Source organism: Ranitomeya imitator, chromosome 2 (genome assembly GCF_032444005.1).
Source record: "Ranitomeya imitator isolate aRanImi1 chromosome 2, aRanImi1.pri, whole genome shotgun sequence".
In the NCBI taxonomy this organism is placed as follows: domain Eukaryota; kingdom Metazoa; phylum Chordata; class Amphibia; order Anura; family Dendrobatidae; genus Ranitomeya; species Ranitomeya imitator.
The window spans coordinates 636,242,875-636,256,892 of record NC_091283.1 but is presented as its reverse complement, the minus strand read 5'-3'; the positions used below and the strand labels follow the sequence as shown (position 1 = coordinate 636,256,892).

The 14,018-nt window shown below is 47.0% G+C and overlaps 1 protein-coding gene across 1 annotated transcript in view; it reads right to left on the bottom strand.

Moving 5' to 3' along the window:
- Positions 1-4,302: 4,302 nt before the first annotated feature.
- FTSJ3 (FtsJ RNA 2'-O-methyltransferase 3) overlaps positions 4,303-14,018 on the bottom strand; it is a 74,643-nt gene continuing 64,927 nt past the window's right edge. Inside the window, exons 16-22 of the mRNA XM_069752687.1 lie at positions 13,018-13,102; positions 11,880-12,063; positions 11,722-11,807; positions 7,178-7,280; positions 6,914-7,097; positions 6,499-6,593; positions 4,303-5,377 (exon numbers count right to left, since the gene is read on the bottom strand). Of these exons, the coding sequence (XP_069608788.1) occupies positions 5,209-5,377; positions 6,499-6,593; positions 6,914-7,097; positions 7,178-7,280; positions 11,722-11,807; positions 11,880-12,063; positions 13,018-13,102 (906 nt within the window). The 3' untranslated portion in view covers positions 4,303-5,208. The remainder of the gene's footprint in view (positions 5,378-6,498; positions 6,594-6,913; positions 7,098-7,177; positions 7,281-11,721; positions 11,808-11,879; positions 12,064-13,017; positions 13,103-14,018) is intronic.

The following is a 14,018-nucleotide window of genomic DNA, read 5'->3' as shown; positions in this document are numbered from 1 at the left end:
CCCCTGCCACAAGGCCCTCGCGGCCGAGGAAGTCGGCGGCCTAAATGTCCACGCTGGGGACATGCACTGCGGAGCTCACCAGGACCGTTACCTTTGTCCAAAGGAGGATCCTGGAAACTCGGCCGAGGCCAGAGACCGCCGAGTCCACCCCTGGTGGTAGATATATGCCACTGCTGTGTCATTGTCTGTCTAGGCTGCTGAGAATCCTTACCCAGTGAAGGAAAGACAGAAAGATGATCCGGAACTCGAGGACATTGATCGGCAAGGAGGACTCCTGCACCAACCAACAACCCTGAAAAGAACAGGTGACAAAGCCCCGCGCCTCCGCCGAGCGGGCTGACGTCCGTCGTCACCACCTGCCAGGGAACTGAAAGGAAAGATATGCTGTGAAGGATCTACTCTGGGATAAGAGAAGTGACCTCGGCCACCAGTCGGGGAACCGTTTGACCCGGGGGAAAGCCGGATTGGACGATGCAGGGAGAAGACAGACCTGTCCCCCTGTGATAGAATAGCCTGCTGAAGAAGTCTTGAATGAAACGGGCGAAGGGAAAATTGCTCCCGATGTTGCAACCAACCTCCTTAGGACCTTTAAGGCCCATCGGAAAGGAGGGGAGCCGAAAACCCTGGAGCAAGCAAACTTCCTGACAAAGGAGGGATATCCTGTCTTCGGGAAGGAAGACTCTGGTCCGACAAGTGTCGAAGAACATGCCCGGAGATACGAGGCGCTGAACAAGACGGAACTTCTTCCTGTTGACGAGCCACCCGCAACGGCTAGAGTGTCGGGAAGATGGATAGACTTTCGGGAGCCTGAAACCGAAATTCCTGAGCCTCCATGGAAGCGATTACTGAACGAGGGAATATCATCCTGAAGTGTCTCCGACGAAACCTCCTGTTCTGCAAATTGAGATCCGGACTGGGACGAACCTTGTCGTCCTCTGATTCGAAGAGAAGCCTGTGAACCGTTGAACCGTTCCTGTTCTGGGACGGGAACGATTACCCCGGATCTAAGGAGGGAAACAATGGCTGTAAAGAAACCCGGGACTAGAGCGGGGTCTCTTGGAGGGTGGGATTCGAAGAAAACGATCCCAGGGCCGTGAAATGAAGATTTTGTATCTAGAGGATACAAGTGCCCTGGCCCATGCGTCCTCTACTGAGGAGACCCAGACGTCCCTGAGGAACAGGAGAAACGGGCTAGAGTCTAGTCGTGGGTCATGCCTAGGTGGAACTTCCAGTCCTGGACCTGGAGAATCCACCTTAGGAGTAGCGGGGACGCCAGGAAGGAGTGAGTCGAAGAATACCTTCTTTTCTTAACGTGCCTGTGGCCTCTGTTGCGAAAAGGAATCTGATGCCGCGAAACGACGCAAAAAAGGCCGAAAAGGACCGAAGTTGCCGCCTAAGAGAACTGGTGCCGCCAGTGGCGTCCTTAATAATTTGGTCCAGCTTGGAACCGAAAGGACGTGATCCTTGAAAAAGCCAGGCTCGTAAGGGACTTCTTTGATGACTCTTGAGCCAAACAGAACGACGGCTGGCAACAACATTACCGGGTGTCTGAGCGGCAGAAGACGCGACGTCCAGAGAACACATTACTCCCCGGCATGAGTAATCTGGGTGGTAACTTCCGCCAGCCAGTCTGGTGGAGCTCCAGCTAGAATGCCCCAACGGAGTTGTTTTAGCCCCTTCGGATACCGACTTCGAAACCCAAGTGCAAGCGGGCATAGGGATGATGCGGCAGGTTCGAGAGCCGAATTCACAAAGGATTCCATGATCCTATCGATGGAACCTGTCAGAGTCGCCCCACCGGACAGCGTGAGGACTGTGTTGGTGGCAAGTCTATTGGCGATGAGATTCGGAGGAAAGAGATATGAGACTCCAAGACGCTTTCCTCTTTGAGAACGTCTGGTCGAATTCGCTCTTTCTCTGGCCAGAAGCTCCTCGATTCAGGATGAGGAGCGAATCCCTTGGGAGGTAGTTTAGACCGTCTAAACGAAACCGCCTGATCTGCGGGTTTCGTAGAGGAATCTTTGTAGCCACAAGTCAGATTGGACGCTCCAATGAGGCTTTGAACCATATCCCTCATGATAAGATATGGTTCGACTCCGGCCCCTAATTATCCTCCGAAGGCACATCAGAGAAAGCCTCGCCTGACTCCGGGGGGGACCACAGAGAAAGACCGTGGGGCGAGATGGACCGAGAAGATAACTCAGACTGGCGTTCCCGACTGAATCTTTCGCGGCCTGTATTGGAAAACTCGGACAGGGCTTCCTGCGACCCGCTGGCTACTACGGAAGGCTGCAGGGGCAACCGATCGAGCACGGACACAAGGGTCTGGGACACCCGTGTGAGATCCGCTACTAATAGAGACAGAGAGGAGGCCCAACCTGGGGTGGGGACTTCGCTCTGAGGCGGAGCAGCGGGAACAAAATGTGGGTTGCTGCAGGCCTGCCTGAAGGGAGCTTGTGGTTACAAGGCGAACCCTGAAAGTGTTTCACTAAGACACAGGAAAAGGTAGGAGGCCGGGAGCGACCTCCCTTAAAATTAGACCGAACGGGCCCCTAAGGGAAATGTCAGAAGATTAGGGGTTTGAGTCAAACTGCGGTGCAGAGGTACTCACGGCAGGCGCTGCGGTGTCCAGATGGAAAGCTGCACGGCTTGGAAGATGCTCCTCAGGAACAATAGCCCCTAGGAGAACAGGTAGACACATCTGGGGCACTCTTGAACAGCAGTGGAACAGAAAGATGGAGCTGCTGCCCTGCAGCCTCTGGTGTGATCCGCGCAGATGATGTGCTGTGCCCCCAGGAGAAAATGCGGGCACGTTGGAATCTCTTGCCCTGGCTCAGCAGCGACGTGGGGGAAGGGGCGGAGACAGCCCACATGGCGCCGGTGGGCGGAGTTTGCAGGGCACAGTTTGTCGGGCGGGAGAAAGCCCGCCCGAAGAAAGCGGAAGTGAAGGAGCGCGGTACCGGAAGTAGGCCCCGGCAGGAGCCGGGACCTAAATTAGAGGCCGGTGCCGCTGGAAAAGAGACCGCGGCCCCGGAACAGTGCACCGCAGAGCAGCGCGGCAGCCTGCCAGGACCGCAGAGGCCGGCGCCGCTGGAAAAGAAACCGCGGCCCCGGAACAGTGCGCCGCAGAGCAGCGCGGCAGCCTGCCAGAGCCGCAGGGAGAACGGGACGTGGCACCGAAGTAGGCCCCGGCAGAAGCCGGGACCTAAATTAGAGGCCGGCGCCGCAGGGGGGAGCGGTGCCGGCGTCGCCAGAAAAGTGACATTGCGGCCGCTGCGCAGTGCGGCCGCAGGGAGGGCACTGCTGCCCCGATGAAGGGGATAGCCCGTAGTGCAGAGCCACTGCTCGTCTTGGTGCCCCTAGGATCCCTTTTAAAATAAAATCAGCGCCGCCATAGAAGATAGTGCAGCGTATTTAGAGATCTGGAAATTTAGGGGAAATACTCACCTAAACATCCCACGCAGTTACTAACCTGAAGGTATCAGACGTCCACGGAGCTGTGATGGACGTCCTCGTCTCCTCCGACCGACAGGCTCTGGTGGGCGAGTGGGTGGGGGACGGAGCCAGGACCGGTCTTCTGAGCACGCTGGTGTGCTAGGATCTTGGTCCTGGAGAGGGATCTATGAGGGTACGGGGTGGCAGTACACGCCGTACTCATAGTCCGCATAGTGGGACTACAGGTGTGACTGTTCACCCTGTATCCCTCCGGAAAAATCTGAAAAGAAACGACGCACATTGAGGTAGATAAGGGTCTAATGAAAGACCCGTGTCCACCTCCTACTGACACTAAGCTAAACTGAATATCCTACTTCCTGTCGGTAGGGTGTACACTGCAGAGGAGGAGCTAACTTTTTTATTTGCATAGTGTCAGCCTCCTAGTGGCAGCAGCATACACCCATGGTTTCTGTGTCCCCCAATGAAAGGCGATAGAGAAAAAGGATTAACCTAATAGCTTTTTTTTAAAATATGTACAATGTTCATTATGTAAAATAGGGGGCAGGTCAGTGAGGGATCAGTGACCTGTCAGAAGCCATCAGTATGAATACCTAATCAGAGCACCACATGAAGACCCCCCACCACCACCGCTCCACGGGCATATCATTAACGCAAAACTAAAAATAAAAATGAAACAACAACCACAAGAAGGATTTCATCACCCAGGTATCATTGTAATCAGTATGATGGCACCGACCTGACACTGTCTGTAGGTTACTGTGCACAATCCTGCTGACAGGTTCACTTTCAACAGACAGTAGAATCACTAAGGTTAGGTTCACACGACTGTACAAAAAAAATCACCAGTTTCATCCAGAAAAGTGGGACAATTTTTTTTCTCAGTTGTCATCCATGTACAATCCATTTTTTTTACAGCAGCTATTAATTATTCATAAAACCATTTACAGTTTCCTTTGTTACAGAATTGCAATGTATCCATAAAAATCATATGCTATACTGTGGCATCAGATTCTTTTTCTGCACCCATAGTCTTGAATAGCCGAGTCTCATCCAATTTACGGAAGAAATTTTTTTTTCATACATAGACTGTTAGTGAAAAAATAGGTCATCTGCAGTGTCCACTGCATAACATCAGACCAAAAATACGGTGGTATGAACGAGCCCTAAAAAGGTGTAATCTACCCAGAGTGTCTCTTCTAAGGCTAAGGGCAGAGTTGCGGAATTATTCCTCAATCTAAGGTGATTCCAATCTGTTCTGGGGTTTCACAGTAGCTGGGGTTTTAGAGCTGCGGTATCTACGGAAAGGAACATCCTACACAGTGTTTTCGCAGTGTGTCCAACCTAAGAGCTGCTTTGCCAGCTATATAAATGAGATCAAATAAGATCACTGCAAGCATCACATTGTAGATGACGTGCACTAGAGTTACAGTCCCTGCTTCGAAAGATAGGAAAAAAGTCTTAAAGAGAAGTTGTACATCTGCTATGAAAGACCACACAACTCTTCAAGTAAGAGCAAGGCAGTCACTTTAAGGTGATGTCTGGAGCACTTATGTCCCACTAATAGTTGTGTGTAGGCTTCTCATGTGTACTATTTATTATTAAAATTCATGATATTATACAAGAAATGCACGGCGTCCAGATCTCCTCCATGAGCAAAATAACCTCAGGACTCAAGATGGAGATGTCCAGATAGATGATCAGAATGTGAGGTCTCCTGCCATCAGCACATAAAAACAAAACACCGGTAATTGTTCATCTCTTCCTCTTCTGTTTTCTCATGTCCTTCTTCATCCTGCCATCCACCACCTTAAATTGACCTTTCACTCCAGCAGGGCGGCGGACTCTCTTTCCAGTACCTTTCTTGGCCACTACATAGGTTACTTGTCGCTTCTCCTTTCCCAGACCCGCCTTTTTGTATATACTGGAAAGATAAAGATAAGAGATGGCAAGAGGTCACAAGTAGAAACACTGCAGCAGAATAACAAAAATCATAAACTACGCCAACAGTGGTTTGCGAAAGTATTCACACACCACACACACCCCTTGGCTTTTTACCTATTTTGTTACATTACAACCTTACAATCAATGTGAGCATTATATCTAAAGATGTCATACAGCTTTCAATCATAGTGCATGGTGGACTGACAGAATTGATGACACATGATGGCAAAAATTGTGCCAGAAGAACATTAATTCACTTAAGACATTAAACGGTTAAAGGGATTGTCCACTACTAGGACAACCCCTTCTTAATCAAAATGTTCAGCCCTGATAAAATAAGAAAGCCTATACTGAACTCCTGTGCTGGCTCCGTTCCAGCAGTGTTGGCACTCGTGGCCCCAGGGCTGTGTTGCGGCGGAACGACACATGATGCCCAGCACCCAATCAGCACTGGCATCACTGTCTCTGCCTTCAAACTGAACATGAAGAGGAAGTTCAGGATCAGCTGCAGCCCCGGCTTCCTCTTCATGTTCCGTTCGTGCGAAGGCGGAGACAGTGACGCCAGCGCTGATCGGACACCGGCGTCACGTGTCACAACACCGCATCACAGCAATGGAGAGAGCGAGTGCCAACATGGGAGGCGAGTATAGGCTTTATTATTTTATCAGGGCCGAACTTTAAGTTTAAGAAGGGGTTGTCCAAGTAGTAGAAAAACCCTTAAAGAGAAATGTATGCAACTGTGCTTATTTAAAAAAGATTCTTCCCACTCAAACCATGATAGAAAATATCTGCATTAATTAGTACAATTCATAATAAGCAGGGACGGACATATAATTGGTGCAACCGGTGCGACCGCCCAGGGGTGCAAGAGGTAAAGGGGCCACTTCTATCTGCAAAACAGCAAATAGCTTCTGTCATAGACCGAAAATGGGGCAAAACAGAGCAACTCTCGTCTATGTCGGTTACTGCAGCACTGGAGATTGGCTAAGCTGCAATACCAGAACCGGCCTATAGACAAATGTGGTGCCATTACCGGAAGAAAGCAGATGTGTATTTATAATTTCATACAAAGCAAACAAACAATAGGAAACCGCGGATTACCTGCGCAGCTGAGCCGCCTTTTCTTTCTCAGAAATGTCTACCGTGTTAACAACTGCTTCTGCCTTTTTCTTGGCTTGTTCCATCTTTTTCAACTCCTGTGATAAAACAAAGTAATGGAAATGAAGACACAGGTATAAGAGGGCGTTCCAGAAAATAAAAGGGTTCTTCAGGATTTGAACTACAATTTTCCTGAGACAGTGCCAATCTCATCCATGGTCTGTGTCTGGTATTGCAGCTTAGACCCATTTACCTCAAAAGGTACTGAGCCGTAACAGCAGATACAACCCATGGACAGAAGAGGGCTGTATTTAGAGGGGGTGGGGGTGGTAAAAGAACCTTTTTCTAATCCCAGACAACCCTTTAAACTAAAACCATGAGAACGCATTATATCAGAGTCCCATGAGCTATGCCTCACCCTTCTTCGCTTTCTAGCCTTTGCTTCTGCAACCTTCTTAATTGGTCGTGCATTTAGCTCCTTCTGTCTCCTACGATACTGCTCCATCATTTCTCGGTCTACAGGAATCTGGACTGATCGATGTTTCTTTTCATCATTAAGAAACCAATCTGGGAGTTCGTCTTCAGCTTCATTGAAGGCTCGCCTAATTGGAGTTGGGCAATGAAACAATGATGCTAGGGCGATAAAACAGAATTCAAAGGGTCTTGCTAAAACAGCACCCACCTGTTAAAAGACTTGTCAATCAGGTCTCTGGTGGCTTTTTTCGATGTAGCAATGACTGTTCCAAGAGCAAGGCCTTCTGCGTCCAAGACTCGGGACCGTTTCACTGTGGAGAGAAAGGAAAGTTCCCGTGAGTGTCCACAACCCTTATAATACCCAATAAAGAACTAGTATCCTTTCACTGCAGGAGTGATTCATTTATACAGATTCAGTCTTTGGGGAACTGACAACTCCTTGTTGCCATTCCTCTATTACTCTCCCTGGAAATATACCAACAAGCAACTTCATCTTCTATTCCCCATGTAAATAAGTTGTGAACACATACAGGAGCTTCTCACTAAATTAGAATATCAAAGTGTTAATTTATTTCAGTTCTTCAATACAAAAAGTGAAACTCATATGCAGTCATTACAAACTGAGTGATCTATTGCAAGTGCTTATTTCTGTTAATGTTGATGATTATGGCTTACAGCCAATAAAAACCCAAAAGTCATTATCTCAGTAAATTAGAATACTTTACAACACCAGCGTGAAAAATGATTTTAGAATCAAAAATGTTGGCCTACTGAAATGTATATTCAGTAAATGCACTCAATACTTGGTTGTTGGTTGGGGCTCTTTTTCCATCAATTACTGTATCAATGTGGCGTGGCATGGAAGCGATCAGCCTGTTGTACTGCTGAGGTGTTATGGAAGCCAAGGTTGCTTTGATAGCAGCTTTCAGCTTGTCTGCATTGTTGAGTCTGGTGTCCCTCATCTTTATCTTGACAATACCCCATAGATTCTATATAGGATTAAGGTCAGATGAGTTTGCTGGCCAATCAAGCACAGTGATACTGTTGTTTTTAAACCAGGTATTGGTACTTTTAGCAGTGTGGACAGGTGCCAAGTCCTGCTGGAGAAAGGAATTTCCATCTCCAAAAAGCTTGTTGGCAGAGGAAAGCATGAAGTGCTCTAAAATTTCCTGGTAGACGGCTGCGCTGACTTTGGTCTTGATAACACACAGTGGACCTACACCAGCAGATGACATGGCTCCCCAAACCATCACTGATTGTAGAAACTTCACATTAGACCTCAAGCAGCTTGAATGGTGTCCTCTCCACTCTTCCTCCAGACTCTGGGACCCTGATTTCCAAATGAAATGCTAAATTTACTTTCCTTGTGGAGTGTGCAAATGACTGCCTTCCGGACAGCTGTCAAGTTAGCAGTCTTCACCATGATTGTGTAGCCTACTGAAACAGACTAAGGGACCTTTTTTTGCGCAGGGATGTACTATGGAGGACAGAGAATGAACTTCAATCCAATATTGCAGCCAGCGGGTAAGGAAAGGGTGAATCAAACACCCGAAAACCCCGCCCCTATGGCTGAAGATTGTTCCCTCCAAATTCAGGTGACAGAGTCCCTTTAAATGCTTAGGAAGCCTTTTCAGGTGTTTTTGTTAATTATTCTAACTTACTGAGGAAATGTCTTTTGTGTTTTCATTGCCAAGCTATAATCATCAACATTAACAGAAATAAACATTTGAAATAGATCACTCTGTAATGACTCTATATGTGTTTCACTTTTTGTATTGAAGAACTGAAATAAATTAACTTTTTGATGATATTCTAATTTTGTGAGAAGCACCTGTATATACAGAGCCTTGCGAAAGTATTCAGCCCCCTGGAACTTTTCAACCTTTTCCCACATATCATGCTTCAAATATAAAGATACCAAATGTAAATTTTTGGTGAAGAATCAACAACAAGTGGAACACGATTGTGAAGTTGAACAAAATTTATTGGTTATTTTTAAATTTTTGTGGAAAATCAAAAACTGAAAAGTGGGGCGTGCAATATTATTCTGCCACTTTACTTTCAGTGCAGCGAACTCACTCCAGAAGTTCATTGTGGATCTCTGAATGATCCAATGTTGTCCTAATGATGATAAATATAATCCACCTGTGTGTAATCAAGTCTCCGTATAAATGCACCTGCTCTGTGATAGTCTCCGGGTTCTATTTGAAGCACAGAGAGCATCATGAAGGCCAAGGAACACAACAGGCAGGTCCGTGATACTGTTGTGGAGAAGTTTAAAGCTGGATTTGGATACAAAATGATTTCCAAAACTTTAAACATCCCAAGGAGCACTGTGCAAGCGATCATATTGAAATGGAAGGAGTATCATACCACTGCAAATCTACCAAGACCCGGCCGTCCCTCTAAACTTTCATCTCCAACAAGGAGAAGACTGATCAGAGATGCAGCCAAGAGGCCCATGATCACACTGGATGAACTGCAGAGATCTACAGCTGAGGTAGGACAGTCTGTCCATAGGACAACAATCAGTCGTACACTGCACAAATGTGGCCTTTATAGAACAGTGGCAAGAAGAAAGCCATTTCTCAAATATATCCATAAACAGTGTCGTTTAGAGTTTGCAACAAGCCACAAGGGAGACTCACCAAACATGTGGAAGAAGGTGCTCTGGTCAGATGAAATCAAAATTGAGCTTTTTGGCAACAATGCCAAAAGATATGTTTGGCGTAAAGGCAACACAGCTCATCACCCTGAACACACCATCCCCACTGTCAAACACGGTGGTGACAGCATCATGGTTTGGGCCTGCTTTTCTTCAGCAGGGACAGGGAAGATGGTTAAAATTGATGTGAAGATGGATGGAGCCAAATACAGGACCATTCTTGAAGAAAACCTGTTGGGAGTCTGCAAAAGACCTGAGACTGGGATGGAGATTTGTCTTCCAACAAGACAATGATCCCAAACATAAAGCAAAACCTACAATGGAATGGTTCACAAAGAAATGTATCCAGGTGTTAGAATCGCCAAGTCACAGTTCAGACCTCAATCTAATCGAGAATCTGTGGAAAGAGCTGAAAACGATCTCCATCAAACCTCACTGAGCATGAGCTGTTTGCCATGGAAGAATGGGCAAGAATTTCAGTCTCTCGATGTACAAAACTGATAGAGACATATCCCAAGCGACTTGCAGCTGTAATCGCAGCAAAAGGCGCAACAAAGTATTAAGTTAAAGGGGCCGAATGATATTGCACGCCCCACTTTTCAGTTTTTGAATTTCCACAAAAATTTAAAATAACCAATAAATTTCGTTCAACTTCACAATTGTGTTCCACTTGTTGATTCTTCACCAAAAAAATTACATTTGGTATCTTTATGTTTGAACCATGATATGTGGGAAAAGGTTGAAAAGTTCCAGGGAGCCGAATACTTTCGCAAGGCACTGTAGCTTCTACATATGCTGCACAGTGCTGTAATTTGGCTCCACTATCTTTCCGCATCTTTGAGGAGACAGACATCGTATTGCCTTCCCCACTGTATGAGTAACATGTCTTATTTGTTGTTCTGGAGAAACCCTAATCAGGGCTCAGGAGGAACCTCTACTGGACCCTGTGCAATGCTATCAATCCTCAGCACAGGACACATGTGCCGCTAAAGTAGACATATCTCAGCCTGCTTGGAGGACAGTGATAAGAGGACTTGAGTACACAGTCTCTTCTTCATTAGGATGCTTTCACATTGCATTTAGTACACGTGTCCAAACCCTTAGCAAAACGTGGCCATAGACTACAATGGTGCCAACAGAGCATCATTTCCGAGCGTGTGCGTCCACTGGAGGCGGACATCCAGACACAGTCTACTACATCTGAGTCTGACTCCAGAAGGCATACACTCCCGAAAATGATGCACCATTGTGAAAGCACCCTAACTGTGTGACAGGAGCCTGTCTCATCGTCAGTACTAGGAGTTTGTGCACCCCCTGTAAAGACTCTGATGGAGCAGTCCATGGCAATGCAACAAACACAAAGTAGATGTGTATATGTAAGATATGGTGCCCATATCACAGACATAGTTATTCATATAGACTACAAAAAATCCAAATTCTTACTGCTGCTACGCGCAACCATCCCAGTGACATATTTAGGCCATGTTCACACATAGTGTAAATGTTGCATTTTTTCTGCTTTTTATCTGCAGGTGTACGCATCACAACACACAATCACAATCTCTGATTATTGAATTCTTACTGCTTTTTTGTATGTTTCCCTTATATTTGATATTTGGCTTTGGTGCATCTTTTTTAATGTACAGAAAAGTGTTTATTATGAACGTACAAACATAATTTTTTTGTTTTTACATACAACTTTTCTTTGAAGCCTATAGAGATAAAAACTAATTAAAAAAAGCACATTCAACAGCCTCTCCAGACGCATGGTGGCCATGAGTTTTCATTAAATCAAATCTGCAGTGCTTGGATAGTTAAAACGCAGCACATTATCTGCACACAAAAAAAACAAGCAGGAAAAACCGCAGCATTAACTCTACATGGGAACCATGGCTTTAAAGATAAAGGCAGCATGATGGGCAGGCAAGAGACTAAAGGAACGAATGGGAAATCTTTTAATCAACTCCAAAACTAACCAGTCTTGTAAAGTGTCAATCAGGAGTACAGCCTGGCCGACACACAATATACGTAGAGATGGATATCTGCTCAACCCAATATTAACACAATGGTCTTAGGCCTATACCAACCTGGACGTTCTACAGGAACCACTTCAAAATCGTCACTCTCTTCAACAGATCTTTTTCCAAATTTCTTCTTCATAGATCGAATATCCCTAAAAGAACCACAGTTGGTTATTATTATAGCCTATAGTTAATTTAGGCGGCCATCTGATGTGTCACCTCACCTGTCATCATCACTGCTGTCACTGTCCGACTCGCTCAGATCTTCTTCTCGTCCTTCCTGCTTAGTGACCTTGGCCTGTGGCTCAGGATCTCTTCCATCTGCTGCTTTACTGAGCACTTTGGAGGAGGCTTCAGCTGTGTGTTTTTGTCCTTTCTTAAGTTCTTTCTTCCCCTTTGTTATTGTACCTGAAAAGACAACTGCAAGTTTCAACTCTGGATCATCAGCAGTGCCAATATCTAAGAGAAGGAACAGCTGAATGCAATCTATTATTCCCTGTTATCAGCCACTACAGATGACTGACTGAACCACCCAGGCCTTGCAATCACTAAACTTGCTAAAAGGTACCGTTACACTTAACGATTTACCAACGATCACGACCAGCGATACGACCTGGCCGTGATCGTTGGTAAGTCGTTGTGTGGTCGCTGGAGAGCTGTCAAGCAGACAGCTCTCCAGCGACCAACGATGCCGAAGTCCCCGGGTAACCAGGGTAAACATCGGGTTACTAAGCGCAGGGCCGCGCTTAGTAACCCGATGTTTACCCTGGTTACCATTGTAAAAGTAAAAAAAAAAACACTACATACTTACATTCCTGTCGCGTCCCCCAGCGTCAGCTTCCCTGCACTGTGTCAGCGCCGGCCATAAAGCACAGCGGTGACGTCACCGCTGTGCTCTGCTTTACGGCCGGTCGGCGCTGACACTGGGGGACGCAGGGAAGCTGACGCTGAGGGAATGTGACAGGAATGTAAGTATGTAGTGTTTTTTTTTTTAACTTTTACAATGGTAACCAGGGTAAACATCGGGTTACTAAGCGCGGCCCTGCGCTTAGTAACCCGATGTTTACCCTGGTTACCAGTGAAGACATCGCTGAATCGGCGTCACACACGCCGATTCAGCGATGTCAGCGGATGATCAGCGATGAAATAAAGTCGTGATCATTCCCCAGCGACCAACGATCTCCCAGCAGGGGCCTGATCGTTGGTCGCTGTCACGCATAACGATTTCCTTAACGATATCGTTGCTACGTCACAAAAAGCAACGATATTGTTAACGATATCGTTATGTGTGATGGTACCTTAACTCCTTTTGTGAGGACCACCCACAGTTCTGCTCTGTTATATGCAGTCTGCTGCACTTACCACTTATGGTCTCCTGTAAGATCTTTGCTTGTTTAATCTCGATCTCCTCATCTCCATCAGATTGTAGGACAGATGAAAAAATCCCCTGAAAACATCAGTCACATAATTAAAACACAAGCATCTTACTAAACCTGAATTTAAAAATTTGCCACAGTGGTGTCCTATCCCCTGGACTAAATTACATAATCAGCGACATCGCTCCCATAACAAGCCATCGCTGCTCGAGAAAAACAAAAAGAGGAAAGGGATGGTTTCTAGGGGGGGAACAAAAAAAGTTTTTAGCCTCATACACACACACAAGTGATGAATGAGGCTCAATTTCCTAAACTTAACCCCTCTGTGACCTTGGACGTACTATCCCGTCGAGGTGCCCTGGGCCTATCTGACCCTTGACGGGATAGTACGTCCTGCCCTTTAATGCGATACCGCGACTTAAGTCGCGGTGATCGCATTAAAATTCCGACGCCATCTCACCTGGGGGGAGATGGCCTCGGCATCCAGGGCATTGTCGCCGCCCACCCGCCCTCTCGATCGCTGTGATTGGCTGTTCAATTCTGAACAGCCAATCACAGCCATTCTCATTGTTTCAGCCAATCGGAGCGGCTGAAACAATGAGGTCACAGGCTAGGATCGAGTACCGATGTACTCGATCCTAGGTCCGGTGCCTGGCAACGCCAGGCACCGGCAAGAACACCCCGGATTGGCGCGATCGCCGATCGCATCGATCGCGCCAATCGCAGGGCACCGCGCGGTATTACCGCGCTGTGCCCTGCCGGAACCTGCGTGGATCGGTGCTCTAATAGCACCGATCCTAGGATAGGACACAGTGCAGGCCCAGCAGGGCCTGCAGGAGCCGATTGGCGCGATCGATGTCATCGTCGATCGCGCCAATCACAGGGCGCAGCGGCGATCACTCTGTGACCGCTCTGTGCCCTGCAGGTGACCTGGCTGTGACCTGCCTAGGATGGCGCGAACAGATCAGATCCTAGGCAGGTCACAGC